This window comes from Ictidomys tridecemlineatus, chromosome 6 (genome assembly GCF_052094955.1).
Source record: "Ictidomys tridecemlineatus isolate mIctTri1 chromosome 6, mIctTri1.hap1, whole genome shotgun sequence".
Classification (NCBI taxonomy): Eukaryota; Metazoa; Chordata; class Mammalia; order Rodentia; family Sciuridae; genus Ictidomys; species Ictidomys tridecemlineatus.
In genome coordinates this window covers 65,074,261-65,090,298 of record NC_135482.1, presented here as the reverse complement: position 1 = coordinate 65,090,298, position 16,038 = coordinate 65,074,261, and the positions used below count along the sequence as shown (strand labels likewise).

The 16,038-nt window shown below is 39.7% G+C and overlaps 1 protein-coding gene across 1 annotated transcript in view; it reads right to left on the bottom strand.

Moving 5' to 3' along the window:
• Fam186b (family with sequence similarity 186 member B) overlaps nt 1-16,038 on the bottom strand; it is a 32,390-nt gene that overhangs the window by 8,609 nt on the left and 7,743 nt on the right. Inside the window, 2 exon segments of the mRNA XM_078014738.1 lie at nt 12,521-12,713; nt 13,220-14,873. Of these exon segments, the coding sequence (XP_077870864.1) occupies nt 12,521-12,713; nt 13,220-14,873 (1,847 nt within the window).

Here is a 16,038-nt window from a genome sequence, read left to right as displayed (position 1 = left end):
AATAACAGATTACCTGCTGTAAGCAACTAGTAGGCTAAACAAAATATATGAAACAAGACAGACATTCAGATGATAGGCAGTGCAGGTCAGTGATCCCTGAGAGAGATGAATCAAATGAGAGAGTGGTCAGGCTACAACACAGAACAGTAACCCCCAGCCCATTCCAGTAACCTCTGAGTAGAGGAGATGGTGTTTGTCTGGAGTTCAGGGAAGGCAAGGTGACTAGAATTTGCAAAGCAGAGTAACAATGAGGAGGAAGTAATACAGTAGGAAAACTTTGGAGCTCTGAATAGGGGCCCCATCAGACATTAGCACAGGCATGGGAGGGAACACCAAAGCTGGAGGAAGAACCTCTGGGCAAGAACAGGGAGACAGTCCTCAGAGTTCATATTTGGGTAAAATGTGTTTTTACATTTTTCAAGACTGAAAGAAAAAACTGTCCACCAAGAATTTTTTCCCCCCACAGGGTCTCACTAAGTTGCCCAAGCTAGCCTTTGAACTCACAGCCCCTCCCTTTGGTCTCCCAAATATCTGGGTACCTAGAATTCTATATCCAGAGAAATATCTTTTAAAACTGAAAGCTAAATATCTTTTTAGATATGCCAGAGCTGAGAAAATTAATTGCCAGCAGATGAGCACAATAAGAAATATTAAAGGAAAGCTTTAAGATAGAAGGAAAATCATGCCAGATATAAATTTGGATAAAGAGCACTGGAAATAGTAAATGTGTTGGTAAATATAAAAGATTATCAATTATTTAAAGAAAAAGTTTTAACAATGTTTTAGGGAATATATAACATATGTGGAGCAAAATGTATGACAACAAGGGCAGGGATTGTAGCTCAGTGGTAGAGCACTTGCCTAACATGAGTGAGGCACTAGGTTCAATCCTCAGCACCACATCAAAATAAATAAGCTTGGGCTGGGGATGTGGCTCAAGTGGTAACGCGCTCGCCTAGCATGCGCAGGGCGCTGGGTTCAATCCTCAGCACCACATAAAAATAAAGATGTTGTGTCCACCGAAAACTAAAAAATAAATATTAAAAAATTCTCTCTCTCTCTCTCTCTCTCTCTCTCTCTCTCTCTCTCTCTCTCTCTCTCTCTCTCTCTCTCTCTTTCTCTCTCAAATAAATAAATAAATAAGCTAGCTGCAGTGGCACACGACTGCAATTCCAGCAGCTTGGGAGGCTGAGACAGGAAGATCGTGAGTTCAAAGCCAGCCCAAGCATCAGTGAGGCACTAAGCAACTCTGTGAGACTCTGTCTCTAAATAAAATACAAAGTAGGACTGGGGATAAGGTTCAGTGGTCAAGTGCCCCTGAGTTCAATCCTTAGTACCTAAATAAATAAATAAAATAAAGGTATTGTGTCCATCTACAATAAAAAATTATACTAGCACAATTATATATCCATATATAAACAAAACAAGAAAACCAAGCCGGTTGCAGTGGCATACATATGTAATCCCGACTACTCAGGAGGCTAAGGCAGAAAGATCACAAATTTGAGACTAGCCTGGGCAACATCTTAGTAGGATGCTGTACTAAAATAAAAAATAAAAAGGGCTAGGGCTGTAGCTTAGTGATAGAGTTACCTTGTGTACAATCCACATTATCCAGAAAGAGAGATAGAGAGGAATAAAAAGAAAAAAAAAAAAAACCCAAAAGCCAAAATCAACTTCAACCCTTACTTCATATCATATGAAATATTAACTTGGAATGAATTATAGGCCAGAATGTAAGAATAAAATTATAAAACTACTAAAAGAAAACATGAGAAAAATTTTGTGACCTTGGATTAAGCAAAAAAAAAAAATTTGTTTTTAAAAAATAGGACACAAGCTGACTGCTGGGGTAAATGCCTGCAATTCCAGCAACTTGGGAGGCTGAGGCAGGAAGACTGCAAGTTTGAAGCCAACCTGGGCAATTTAGTGAGATCATGTCTCAAAAACAAAAAGGACTGGGAATGTAGTTCAGTGGTAAATTCCTCCTAAGTTCAATTCCCAGTTCTATAAAATAATAATAAAAATAATATAGAAAGCAAAAATTATAAATTAGACCTCATAAAATTAAAGTCTTTTGTCTTCAAAAGACATTGTTAAGTAAATGCAAAGGCATGCCACAAAGATAACATTCACAAAAAAAAAACGCATCTGATACAGGATTTGAACCTAGAATAATAAAGAATTTATATAACTCAATAATATACTTACAAAGATGATAAACAAATGACAAATAAGCACATGAAGAGATGCTCACCTTATTAATCCTTAGGAAAATATGCATTAAAATCATCATAAGATACCACTATATACCCTCTAGAATGACTAAAATTTAAAAATTTAAAAGACTGTTAAAACCAAGTGTTGGGGCTGGGGATGTGGCTCAAGCCATAGTGTGCTCGCCTGGCATGCGTTTGATCCTCAGCATCACATACAAACAAGATGTTGTGTCCGCTGAAAACTAAAAAAAAATAAAACATTAAAAAATTCTCTCTCGGGGCTGGGGGTGTGGCTCAAGCGGTAGCGCGCTCACCTGGCATGCGTGCGGCCCGGGTTCGATCCTCAGCACCACATACCAACAAAGATGTTGTGTCCGCCGAGAACTAAAAAATAAATTAAAAAAAAAAATTCTCTCTCTCTCTCTCTCTCTCTCTCTCTCTCTCTCTCTCACTCTCTCTTAAAAAAAAAAAAGTGTTGACAAGGATGTGGAGCAATGGTGCTCTTGTTCATTGCTTATGGAAGTGCAAATGGCACAACCAATTTGACTGAAAAAGCACATTCCTGAGTCAGTGGCAGGAAAAGCCCAGCAACAACCAAAGTCTCAATGAAGAACTTAAATTAAAAAAAAAAAAAAAATCTCAGGAATTGCCGACACCAGGTTCCCTAGAGGAGGGAATAAAGATTAGATTAAATAGCAGGAAGATAGAATGAAATTTGTTTAGGAGGCAATTGGAGTCCTAGATCCTCCTATGCTGCCCTACCTGGCTAGCCGACTTTCTAATCCTGGCAGAAGATTAGAATTGTTTCTTCTGGAAAGGGTAATACAGATTTGCTGTACACTAGGCAGACTTGAGAGCGGGATAGTATTCTGAAAACAGGGTAGTGATGAAAGTTTACAACCTCCTTCTCTTATTGGCTCCCAGTTAAACACTGTCCATACAAATAACTAGGACCTTTTTTTTGGGGGGGGGGGCAGAGTACCAGGGATTGAACTCAGGGGCACTCAACCACTGAGTCACATCCCTAGACTTATTTTATATCTTATTTAGAGACAGACTAGGAGCTTTTTAAATGGAAAAATCAGCAGTTCTAAAAGAAAGGGCCTCCAGATAAAAACATTGGCAGCTCCCCAGTGAAATAGCCTAGCACCATGTGGTAGTTTGCCTCCAAAATAGCCCCCAAGGCTCCTGGCCCTGAATATTTCACCTTTGTGTAGTTTCCTTCCAAACTGAGTAGAACTAGTCTGGAATCTAGAGAGGATGACAGAGGTGATGGTGTGTGACTTTCATGCCTAGCTTGTAGCTATACCTTTGTTGTGGTGCGAACTGATCAATATAATGTATTCATAGACATAGGTTATAGATTATAGGAATAAGGTAAGGTAACATTGTCAGGTCGATGGCGGTGACTTAGGACAAAGCAGCCTGTGTGGGAAAGGAACATCAATCAGGCGCTGGCGGGAACGCCTGTCAATCTGAAGGATCTCCTGACTAACGCCTGTCAATCAGCAGAACCCCATGGCCAATCCTGGAGTTCAGCCAGCTCCCCTGACCAACTCCAGCGACAAGGGACCCTAAAAATCCCCTTTCCTGTCCCAAGCCCTTCCCTTCCTGCTGTGAGCCCCATAAAAATCCCAATCAGGTCAAGCTCCCACGTGCTTTCTCCTCATACCCTTCTCCTGTCCACTGTCCATCTGATCCTGATCGAGTTCTGCCTGGTAGTGATATCTCAAATAAAGCCTCCTTTGGTGGCCTTTTTAAAGGTCGCTGGTGGTCGCTGCCTGCCTTGCCTGATTTTACAAACATAGATAAGCAACAGGAAGACATAAAATTCATCAGGAGTAAGCCTAAGTAATAGTAATAAAATCATGTAACTGTAAGACATAGGATTTAAGCCACAGGAAAAAAGATATGGAACAGTGAAAGGTATGCCAGTATAGTTATAGATCAATATAGGCTGATAGGTTAATATAGATATAGACAAGGTTAAATCAGCATAGTTGTGAACAATTGTATTAGCTTGACCGTGTAGACATAAGGCTTATAGATATCAGTAGTAAAATGATGAATAAATGAGATAACTGCAAGCATCAAATAAGTTACTAATATTGGGATAGCAGAAATGGAGTCACTGTGGCTATATAAACAAAAAGTGTGGCCATAGGGACTCCATCTTAGCTGTTCTAGACTCCATCTTAGTTTCTCTGTTACTGCTCCTGTGAAGAGGGAACTGCATGGCCCATTTCTGAGAAACAGAAACAAAAGCTGTCTTCTTTTTAAAAATTGTTTTTCTCTACTTTGTACCCCACAGAATGTACCCAACTCAGGATATGGTGGTGATCGTGGTGAGCTACATCTTGGGTTTGAGTACATTTATAAACGTGTTTTTTTTTTAATATTTATTTTTCTTTTAATTTTTTTTTCAGTTGTAGATGGGTACAATATCTTTATTTATTTTTACTTATTTATTTATTTATTTTTATGTGGTGCTGAGGTTCGAACCCAGGGTCTCGCATGTGCGAGGCGAGCGCTCTATTGATGAGCCACAACCCCAGCCCAACATAACTTTTAAAATAGATTATTGCCCCTGCTCAGCTGAAACTCAGGATACGGTTGTCTAACACTTGTTTGAATCTGAGATGCAGTTAAGCTAACTGTTTTTTTTTTAGTTTCTGTAACTTGCTTGCTTGCATAATGCTTCGAAAAGCCCTAGAGTTGTGGTTTTTGTCCTTAAATTCTCAAGACACAGGCCAGGAAATTGCTGTTTTCCTACAGAGCTTCAATCTCTAGGGTGGGTGACAGTCCCCTGGCCAGGTAAATAAAGGTCTCTTTGATTTGAATTCAGACTTAGAGTGTTTTCTGAAGTGGCTTCTCATAACACCTTGGCCTCTTGCACTACTAGCTCTGGGAAAAGTCAGACACATGCTTGATCACACTTCAGGACCACTGTGGAAGGGTCCTATGGAGAGGGACTAAGATCTGCTGACAGTCAATACCAACTACCAGGTATGTGATCTTGAAGCAGATCTTCAGCAGACTGCAGCTCTAGCTGGCATGAGACTGCAGATTCATAAGGGACCATAAGCCAGAATCAAATAGCCAAACTGCTCCCAAATCCCTGAACCATGGAAATTGTGATACGTAATAAGTGATTATTGTTATTTTAAGCCCCTGAATTTGGGGGTAATGTGTTATCCATCATGAGATTAGTAATAACTCAGATTATCCTTCTTAGAACCAGAACCCACAGATGACAAGTTCCTCCTACTACCACACACAGACACACACACACACACACTCTCAAAAAATTTTCATTGAGTCTCTTGTATCTCTTCCTTAAATATGAGCAGAGAGCCAGAGACCACCATATACCCAGAACACTCTAAAATGAGAAACTTGATACAGACCAAACCAATTGAAACAAAGCAATTTGAAGGGCATTGAGACTATCCCAGTATATTAAAACTTACCAAAATTAGTTTTAACATTCTCAAAGTGGCAAAAGAAAATATTGTATCCAAGAATAAGATATATATATAATTTAAATAATTGAGAACAAGAAAGAGTTCTTGGAAATTAAAAATAGGATAGTAGAGTTGGGTGAGGGATTACATCTGTAGTCCCAGCCACTTGGGAGGCTGAGGCAGGAGAATTGCAAGTTTAGGCCAGTCTGGGTATCTATCTCAAAATGAAATTTTTAAAAAGGATTGGAGAGATAGCTCAACAGTAAAGTGCTTCCTACTATATGTAAGGTCCTAGGTTCAATCCCCAGAACTGTGCACACACATACAAAAAGGAATAGTAGAAATGAAAAACTCAATAACAATACTGTCCCCAAAAGGCAATGAGTATTCATGGTTGAGATTAACAATTTTTACTGCTTCATCTAATATTCTCCAATAAAAGGCAAAATAATGAGAACGAAGAAATAACAGAGATACTTTTTCCAGAAGTTTCCGTATCTGAATCACAGGAGTTTTAAAAAGAAAATAGGGAGAATAAAAGGGAGTTGATGAATGGACCATTTCTCAACATTTTCTTAAACTTATTAAGGGATGTACAGAGTTATCAATGTTCACTGTGTTAGATGTTGAAAGAGAAAAAAATTTAAAACACTTATTAACTTATTAAAGAATCACAATAATAATTCTACTTTCTATTAATAAAAATAAAATATACTTATGAAAAATAACTATTTTGCAAACAAAAAATTTTTTTAATCAGAAGAGTGGTATTTTATATTTAAAAAAATCTATTTGATACCTAGTCAACTGGAAGACAGCAGGAATCTCAGTTCTGGCTTCTGCTCTTAATCTGTTGTATTACATTGTTTTGCTTGAAGTATATGAAGGAAAGGCAGCCTCACCAGCTATATAACTGGAGAAGGCGGGAGCATTGGCATAATCTTCAGATAATTGTGGACACTTTTCTTCAGTGCTACACCAGAACTCCACAAATGACCACCCTTTCTTTATTTCTCTTTTTTGGTACTAGGATTGAACCCAGGGCACCATATCACTGAGCTACATCCCTATCCCTTTTTGTTTTTTATTTTGACACAGATTCTCACTTAGCTGTCCAGGCATGCCTTGAACTTGCACTCCTCCCACTTCAGCCTCCTGATACCCAGATTACAGAGGTGCCACAGCACTCCCAGATACAAATGGAGGGTTCTCAAAGGTTAGTTGCAGTATATAATCTGAACTGTATTTGTGAACATTTCATACTCTATTAGGCTAAAATATATTGGTCTATCTTTGAACTAGAATGAATCCTCATGCATTTGGTGAATAGAATATTGGGTCACTGAAATATGCAATTCTTCCCAATAGTGACACATTTCATTATACAATAACAAAAAAATCACATTTGTTAGTATCATCACCAATTTCATCAGGGAAGACTTTAAATATTGGCAGCATGTCAAGCTCATAGTAGTGAATATAGTTTCCCAAAATCCTAAATTTTCTCTTGAAAGCTGAAATTCTATCACTGATAACAAAGAATATTGTCAGTTGTTTGTTTTTTTACTTTAAAAAATATACTTGTCTCACTCGCTACTGGGAAAATATCTACCAAATGCCAGAATTTTTTTGTCAGTCCTTCTTTCAAGTAAAAATTGTACTCCAGGGAAAAAGCAGGTGGTTCTGTTTGCAATCCATATAGTTGCTTTTCCTCAAGACAGCTCTTGTACATTTATACACATAAGTGCTTTATGAATATTTTCCATGTTGTCACATAAAAACATTAAAAATGTATGTACTTAGGGGTTGAGATTAATATTTTTTATTCTTCATCTAAAATTCCCAAATAAATCATCCTACATTCCTAGGTGAAATGGACTTTTTTTTTTTTAAATTTTAAATGAACGTGCAGTGGAGAAGAATGTAGCAACTACTAGTACAGTTTGTTGTTACTGCCTTGACTCATGCTAATATGCCCGCAGTTTTGTCTCTACTTCTTTTGTTGTTGTATTTGTTGTTGTTGTTTTTATTACCGGGGGTTGAATCCAGGGATGCTTTTTCACTGAGTTCCCCCGACCCCTGCAGTCCTTTTTATTTTATTATTTTATTTTTTAAATATTTAGTTGTCAATGGACTTTGATTTTATTTATTTTTATGTGGTGCTGAGAACTGAACCTAGTGCCTCACACGTTCTAGGCAAGTGCTCTACCACTGAGCCACAACCTTAGCCCTTATATTTGATTTTGATACAGAATATCTCAAAGTTGCTGAGGCTGGCCTCAAACTTGAAATCCCCTTGTCTTAGCCTCCTGAATCACTTGGATTAAAGGCATGTTCTACCACACTGGCCTCGTTTCTACTTTTGCATTACTGGTACAAATGTCAACACAGTGAAAAAAGCAGGAAAAGTCTTTTTAGAATAAAAATAGTTTTACGTTAGATGCAGTGGCACATTCCTGTAATCCCAGCAACTGGGAAGTCTAAGGTAGAAGGATTGCAAGTTCAAGGTCAACCTTAGCAATTTAGTAAAATCCTGTCTCAAAATAAAATTTAAAGGGCAGAGGCTGGGGATGTAGCTCCATGGTAAAGCACCCCTGGTTTCTATCCCCAGTGCCAAAAAAGAAAATAGTTTTACAACTTAATAGATAGAAAATATATAACCCAATTTAAAAATGAGCAAATGACCTTGAATAGACTTTATCCAAGACATTAAAATGGTTTAACATCATCAATTATCAGGGAAATACAAATCAAAACCACAATGAGATATCACTATTCATACCTTAAAGTGGCTATTATCAAAAACACAAAATATAACAAATGTTGGCAAGAGTGTAGAGAAAAAGGAATCTTTGTACACTATTAGTGGTATTACCATTATGGAAAATATGATGAAGGTTCCTAAAGAAGTTAAAAATAAAACTACCATATGAATGTGCCATTTCTCTTCTGGGTTTGTACATGAAGAAAATGAAGTCACTTCATAAACACATGCACTTTTAAAATATATATATATTTTTAGCTCTAGGTGGACACAATATCTTTATTTTTATTTTTTAAATTTTTATGTGGTGCTGAGGATTGAACCCAGTGCCTCACGAATGCTAGGCGAGTGCACTACTACTTGAGCCATATCCCCAGCCCCAACACATGCACTTTTTTAAAAAATCTTTTTTGTTTTGATTAGTTATACATGACAGTAGAATTCATTTATGTACTTTGATATATCATACATGGATGGGATATACTTTCTCATTTTTCTGAGTGTACATGTTATAGAATTGTTTCATTCTACTATCTTTCCTATCCCCACATCCCCTCCCCTGCCCTCCCTTCACTTCCCTCTATCTAACACTATTCTTCTCTAGTGCCCCCCGCCTTATTGTGAATTAGCATCTGCATATTAGAGAAAACTTTTGGCCTTTGGTTTTGGGGATTGGCTTATTTCACTTAGCATGATATTCTCCAACTCAATCTGTTTATTGGCAAATGCCATAATTTTATTCTTCTTTAAAGCTGAATAATATTCCATTGAATATATATACCACATTTCCTTTATCCATTCATCTATTGAAGGACACCTAGGTTGGTTCCATAGTTTAGCTGTTGTGAATTGAGCTGCTATAAACATTGACAGGCTGCATTATTATAGTATTCTGATTTTAAGTCCTTTGGGTATAAACCAAGGAGTGGATAGCTGGGTCAAATGGTGGTTCCATTCCAAGTTTTCTGAGGATTCTCCATACTGCTTTCCACAGTGGTTTCACCAATTTGCAGTCCCACCAGCAATGTATGAGTGTGCCTTTTCCCCCACATCCTCACCAACATTTATTGTTGCCTATATTCTTGATGATTGCCATTCTGACAGGAGTTAGATGAAATCTTAGTGTAGTTTTGATTTGCATTTCTCTAATTGCTAGGGATGTTGCACACTTTTTCATGTGTTTGTTGATCAATTGTCTTTCTTCTTCTGTGCAGTGTCTTTCAATTCCTTAGCCCATTTATTGATTGGGTTATTTGGTTTTTTGGTGTTAAGGTTTTTGAGTCCTTTATATATCCTAGGGATTAAAGCTTTATCAGAGGTGCATGTGGTAAAGATTTTCTCCCAATCTGTAGGCTCTCTCCTCACTTTATTGGTTGTTTCCTTTGCTGAGAAGAAGCTTTTTAATTATGAATCCATCCCATTTATTGATTTTTGATTTTACTTCTTGCACTTTAGGAAGTCTTGTAAGGAAGTCAGATACTAGGCCGACAGGGTGAAGATTTTGACCTACTTTTTCTTCTGTTAGGTGCAGGATCTCTGCTCTAGTGCCTAAGTCTTTGATCCACTTTGAGTTTTGTGCAGGGTAAGAGAAGGAGGTTTAATTTCATTCTGCTACATATGGATTTCCAGTTTTGCCAGCACCATTTGTTGAATAGTCTATCTTTTCTCCAGTGAATGTTTTGGCACTTTTGTCTAGCATGATATAATCTTATTTATGTGGGTTTGTCTTTATGTCCTCTATTCTGTACCATTGGTCTAGAAATCTACTTTGGTGCTAATACCATGCCGTTTTTTTTACTATAGCTCGATTGTATGTTTAAGGTCTGGTATTGTGATGCCTCCTGCTTCCCTTTTATTGCTAAAAACTGCTTTCACTATTCTGGGTCTCTTATTTTTCCAAATAAATTTTATGATTGCTTTTTCTGTTTCTATGAAGAATGTCATTGGAATTTTAATAGGAATTGCATTAAATCTGTATAATGCTTTTGGAAGTATGGCCATTTTGACAATATTAATTCTGCCTATCCAGGAGCCTGAGAGATCTTTCCATATTCTGAGGTTTTCTTCAGTTTCTTTCTTTAGTGTTCTGTAGATTTCATTGTAGAGGTCTTTCACCTCGTTTGTTAGATTGATTCCCAAGTTTTTTGTTTTGTTTTTTTGAGGCTACTGTGAATAGAGTAGTTTTCCTAATTTCTGTTTCAGTGGATTCATCACTGATATATAGGAATCCATTTGATTTATGGCTGTTGATTTTATATCCTGCTACTTTGCTGAATTCATTTATTAGTTCTAGAAGTTTTCTGGTGGAATTTTTTTGGATCTCCTAGATATAGAATCATGTCATTGGTAAATAGTGATAGTTTGAGTTCTTCTTTACTATTTGTATCCCTTTAATTTCTTTCTTTTGTCTCATTGCTCTGGCTGGAGTTTCAAGGATGATGTTGAATAGAAGAGGACATTTTTGTCTTGTTCCAGTTTTTAGAGGGAATGCTTTTAAATTTCCTCCATTTAGAATGCTACTGGCCTTGGGTTTAGCATATAGAGCTTTTACAATGTTGAAGTATATCATTAGTTTTATCTAGTGTTTTGAACATGAGAGTGTGCTGTATTTTGCCAAATGCCTTTTCTGCATCTATTGAGATGATCATATGATTCTTGTTTTTAAGTCTATTAATATGATGAGTTATGTTTATTGATTTCCATATGTTGAACCAACCCTGCATCCCTGGGATGAACCCCACTGGATTATGGTGCACTATCTTCTTAATATGTTTTTGTATGCAGTTTGCCAGAATTTTATTGAGAATTTTTGCATCTATATTTATCAGGGATATTAGTCTGAAGTTTTCTTTCCTTGATGTGTGTTTGTCTGGTTTTGGTATCAGGGTAATATTAGTCTCATAGAATGAGTTTGGAAGAGTTCCTTCCTTTTCTATTTCATGGAATACTTGGAGGAGTATTGAACACCTGCACCCTTAATGTCCACTATGCAGCACTATTCACAGTAATCAAGACTTGGAAACAACCTAGGTATTCATCAGTGGATGAATGGACAAAGAAACTGGTGTAAGGGTGGGTGAGTGTGCACACGCACTTGTGTGGGTAAGGGTAGTGTCAGAGAGGATATTATTTAGTCTTAAAAAAAAAAAGAAGAAATCCTACCAATTTGCTACAGCATACATGATCCTGGAGGACCTTATGCTAAGTGAAATAAGCCAGACACAGAAAGACAAATACTACATGATCTCATAGTTGTATGTGAAATCTAAAAAAAAAAAAAAAAAAAAAAAAAGTCAAATAAAAGTGTTTATCAGGATTGGGGTGGGAGGCAAGAAATCAGAAATCATATGTCAAAAGATACAAAGTAGCAAATATGAAGGGTGGCCACCTCCAAAGATCTAAAGAAAAATATGATAATAATAAAATTGTGGAACAATGGAGAGAGAGAGAGAGAAGTAGATAGACCGTCAGGCCTCAGTAAAAACAGGCCAAACCCCAAAGGAACAAAACTTAGAATGACTGGACTCTCAACAGCAACATCAAAACCTAGAATGCAATTAAGCAGGGTTTCAATGATTTACCCTCCTATGCACCCTTTTTCAGAAGTGACCAAAAGGAGTTCTCTAAAACAAGGAAGTGAACCAAAAAAAGAGAAGACCTGGAATCTAGAAAGCAAAAGAGAAGGATAGCAAAGGAAGTCCCTAGTGAGAGGCTGAAGACAGTAGTGATAGAAGCAGGGCAGTGAGAACCACAGGGAGGGAAATCCCAGCACAAAGTCAGACAGCAGGACCCAGCTATCCAACCCCTCTGGAAGATCTTTTCTTCCACAGCTTTTTGAAGGGTGTCCTTTTTGCTTGCTCTCCCCATTTATATAAACTGGAAAGCTGCCCTCCCTCACAATCAAACCACTTCCAGTCTTCCCCTCTTCCTAAGTCAGAGTTGTAATCTGCTGTCTCATTTCCCAGCAGTTCCACTGCCCCTTAGTCCCCAGTCACACCCCACAATCCCATGGGCTCATTTTCTGGCCCTGGCCCTGCCCCATTCCCAAGCAGGTAGCAGGGCAGGGGGCCCACCTTGGGAAACATGGTCACCATGCTGCTTAGGCACTCTCGGCGCTTCACCTCCAGGTCCTTCTGCTTGTCTGTCCAAACCTGCAGCCTTTGTCTCTGCTGTCGGTTGATGTTTTCAAGGAAAACATAGAGGCTCTGGGCCTTGTAGGTGACCCTTTTTTCTTGCACGTCTTGTATGTGGTTGATCACTTCCTGTCTGGGAAGAGAGAAGTGATCTAGTGGGTGGAGAGGTCTTCTCCTCCTCCCTCCAATTTGGTTGACCAGAGATGACTCTGTTTTCTATCATTCCTGGGATCATAAGTAGAGAGCTGGGGAAACAGGGGCAGAGAAGTGAGAGGTGATATCAGGTAAAAAGCCTTAGGACTGGGCTGGAAACAGGAAGAGAAAGCCACAGAAAAGGGGAAAGCATATTGAGTGGTTCACAGATAGGAAAGGAAATGAAGAAGAAATGGGGAAGTGGGCTTGCAGGGAAAGGCCACTATGAGGAGAGCAACATGTAAGTGCTTTACTTCCTACACTTTCTACAGTTGCTTAAAGGCCTAAGGATAGACAACTTTCGCTAGTGCCCTTCCTCAGGAAACTGTGTCCAGGTCTGGGTGATTCTCCCCATCCCCCATACTCCTCCTCTCCCACTGGGCTTTGGCTCTTCCTACATATTGCAGTGGGTGTGGGCAGGTGCCAGGTGGCTGTGGGGGCACCTACCGGAGGTTTTGGAAGCGTCTGTAGAGGATGTACTTATGGCACAGGCACTGCAACATGTGTGTTCTCAGCTCCATGGTAGTGATGGTAAGCTCCAAGGCCTTGCTGCGCAGGTAGCGTGGCAGCATTGAATCCCCACCCAGGAGCTGCAGATTCTTCCTTTGGGCCTCTGTTTTCATGTGGTATACCTTCTCTTTAAGGATGACTGGGGATCTCTGGAAAGATGGCCGTGTTACCCTTCGGATTAATGTCCCGGTGATAGGAAGGGAAGTAGAATTTTGGGGCTTGGTGGGAATCCTGGGGACTTGTGGTATCTGGGTAAACTCTACTGAACTCACAGTCCTCTGGTTTAAGGATTTGGGATGCTGGGCATGAGGGGACCTGAGCAAACGAGGCCTCCTGCCTTGGCAAGCAGATTGGACCCGGCTTGGGGGAGGTACTGGCAATGTCTCTGCCTTCTCTAAGTTCTTCCACCAATTGATGGTTGTGAAGATGGGTGTCTCCACATCCTCCCCTGACTCCTCCTTCCTTAGGCTCTTTTGATTCTCTTCCTGTGGGGCAAGTTGCTGCTGTTGCCTGGCAGCTGCTTCCATCTCCCACAGCCGCAGCTTTTCCTGATGCTCTTGCTCCTGCAGGGCCCACTGCCTCTGCCGCTGTTGCCAAATCTCTTCCTCCTGCAGCCACTGCTGCCTCTGCTTCTCCCTGCTCATTTCCTTTTCCCAGTGCTCCACTTGGCTCTCCAAGGGCACCTTCCTGGAGCTCCCTGGGGACAGGTGATGATTCCTAATCTGAAACTTAGTTTGGACTCTTTCTTTCTCTGGGAAGTGATCCTCCTGGTCTTTGTCTTCATGACCTGAGTTTTCTGCTACCAGTCTTTCCCATTTTGTAGGAAACTTGTAATCCACTGAGGGTGGCAACTCAGGCTCAAGACTGTCGGTGTCTTTGCTAAACTCATCTGCAATCCTCAAATGTGTGTTTGTGGTGGAGCGTAGCTGGCATGTAGAATGCATAACCCTTCTGTCCCAGGCTGTGGCCATGGGACGTGGGGAAACTGGTGAAAACAATAACTCCTCCTCCTTGGGCTCCTGTTGGGTTTCCTCTATGACTATTCCTTTTTTTGAAAGTGTTTCTTTTTCAAGGGTGCCTGGGGAGTAAATATAAACCTCAGCTGGGTCTCTAGCTGAACCTCTAGAGGTCTGAACCTTCTTCAGCTGGAACTCTAGGGCATGCTTTATCAGGAGGAGATCATGGTACTTTGCCCCTAGAACCTCTACCTGCTTTAGTAGAGCATCCCTCTTGCTCTCAAGGACTTGAATGGACTTTTGGAAGTGCAATCTCTGGCTGCTGAGCTCTTTGGTCATCTCTATTTGCAAGTACCTGTATTTGGATTCCAGGCTTCTAGTCTCTTTGTGCTGGATGATCAAGGCTTTATTGAGGTTCTCCACCACAGTGGATATGTATCTAATGGCCTTGACCTCCCCCTTGTTGAACATGGTGGAGTCCAGGAGCTCCTGTAGCATGGACTTCACTTCAGAGACCTTTGTGCAGGTGGTGTGCTTGTCTTGGAGCATCTGCTCTGGGCTCAGTGGCTGAGGGTGGAGTGAAGATTTTTGTTGGCTTTTTTCCTGCCAGCCCTGCCAAAACGTGCATTTGGATACTGGGAGAGGTGGAGAGAAAAAAGGCAACACAAACTCCTGTGGGTTCTTAGGACAGACTGATTCTACAGACTCTGTTTGGTCAAAATTCTCACTTAATCCTCTTTGGGACTGGGTAAAAATAAGGAATCAAGACTATATGTGAGCCAGAGATACTGCTGGGAGAGACTTTTGCTGGGCCTGAGCTTACCCAGAACTTACCCTCAGGTCAGCTGCTCCCAAGCCCAGAGGACACTAAAACAGTTAGTTAATCCAGCTGGGTTCAATTCATCCTACTCCTGATGCTCCATATTTTCTTGAAGTAATTTTTCTTATCATATCACTTTACAGCCTCAACATTTACATTTAGCACCCTAATGCCTATTACCCTTAAGCCCACCTAGAAGCTTCATTCCCTTTTTCTGTTACCCTGGGGCTGGGCCTGTAGAAAATTTATCATATGGTCATGCAATTATGCTCCTGTTTTTTTTTTTTTAATGACTAGTCGTTTTTCATTTGAGCGAATGGTTATCCTTTAATAGTCTGACAAAAGCAGTAGGTCTTCTCCCCAGGAAAATGTACTCAGCACAGATTGTGTGTGCTCAGCTCTTCAAGGGCTTGACATGTCATAGTAGTATCCCCTCGGACCTACTATCTGTATAGCTGGTGGAGTGATCATCTTGGAGCACCAAGTCAATGAACATCATTGTCAGAAAAAAATAATGGCTAACTTTAAATGAGGGACTAAAGGAAATCTGGAAATTATGTGATACTAAGGTCAGGCTAGCATCTAGCTAGTTTCGTTAGGCCATATGGTCCAGTGATTCAGAACTTTGGTTCTGGACTCAGATAACTTAAGTTTACATCTTGTTTTTCCTAATTTTTTTTTTTTTTTTTTTTTTTTTTTGCGGGAGGCAGGCAAAGTTTCCTAAGTTCTCGGTATCTCATCTGAAAAATGAAAATAATCATAGCATCTTCATAGGATTTACAGTATGTACATTTAGTGGCAAGTACAGTACTAGGTACCTAGCAAATACTTAATAATCCCTAAAAAGAAAGAAAGAATCTGGGCATGGCGGTATACACCTGTAATCCCAGCTACTTAGGAGGATCCCAAGTTCTTGGCCAGCCTGGGCAATTTATTGGCGCAGAGGTAGAATGCTACTTGACATGATACTACTATGACAT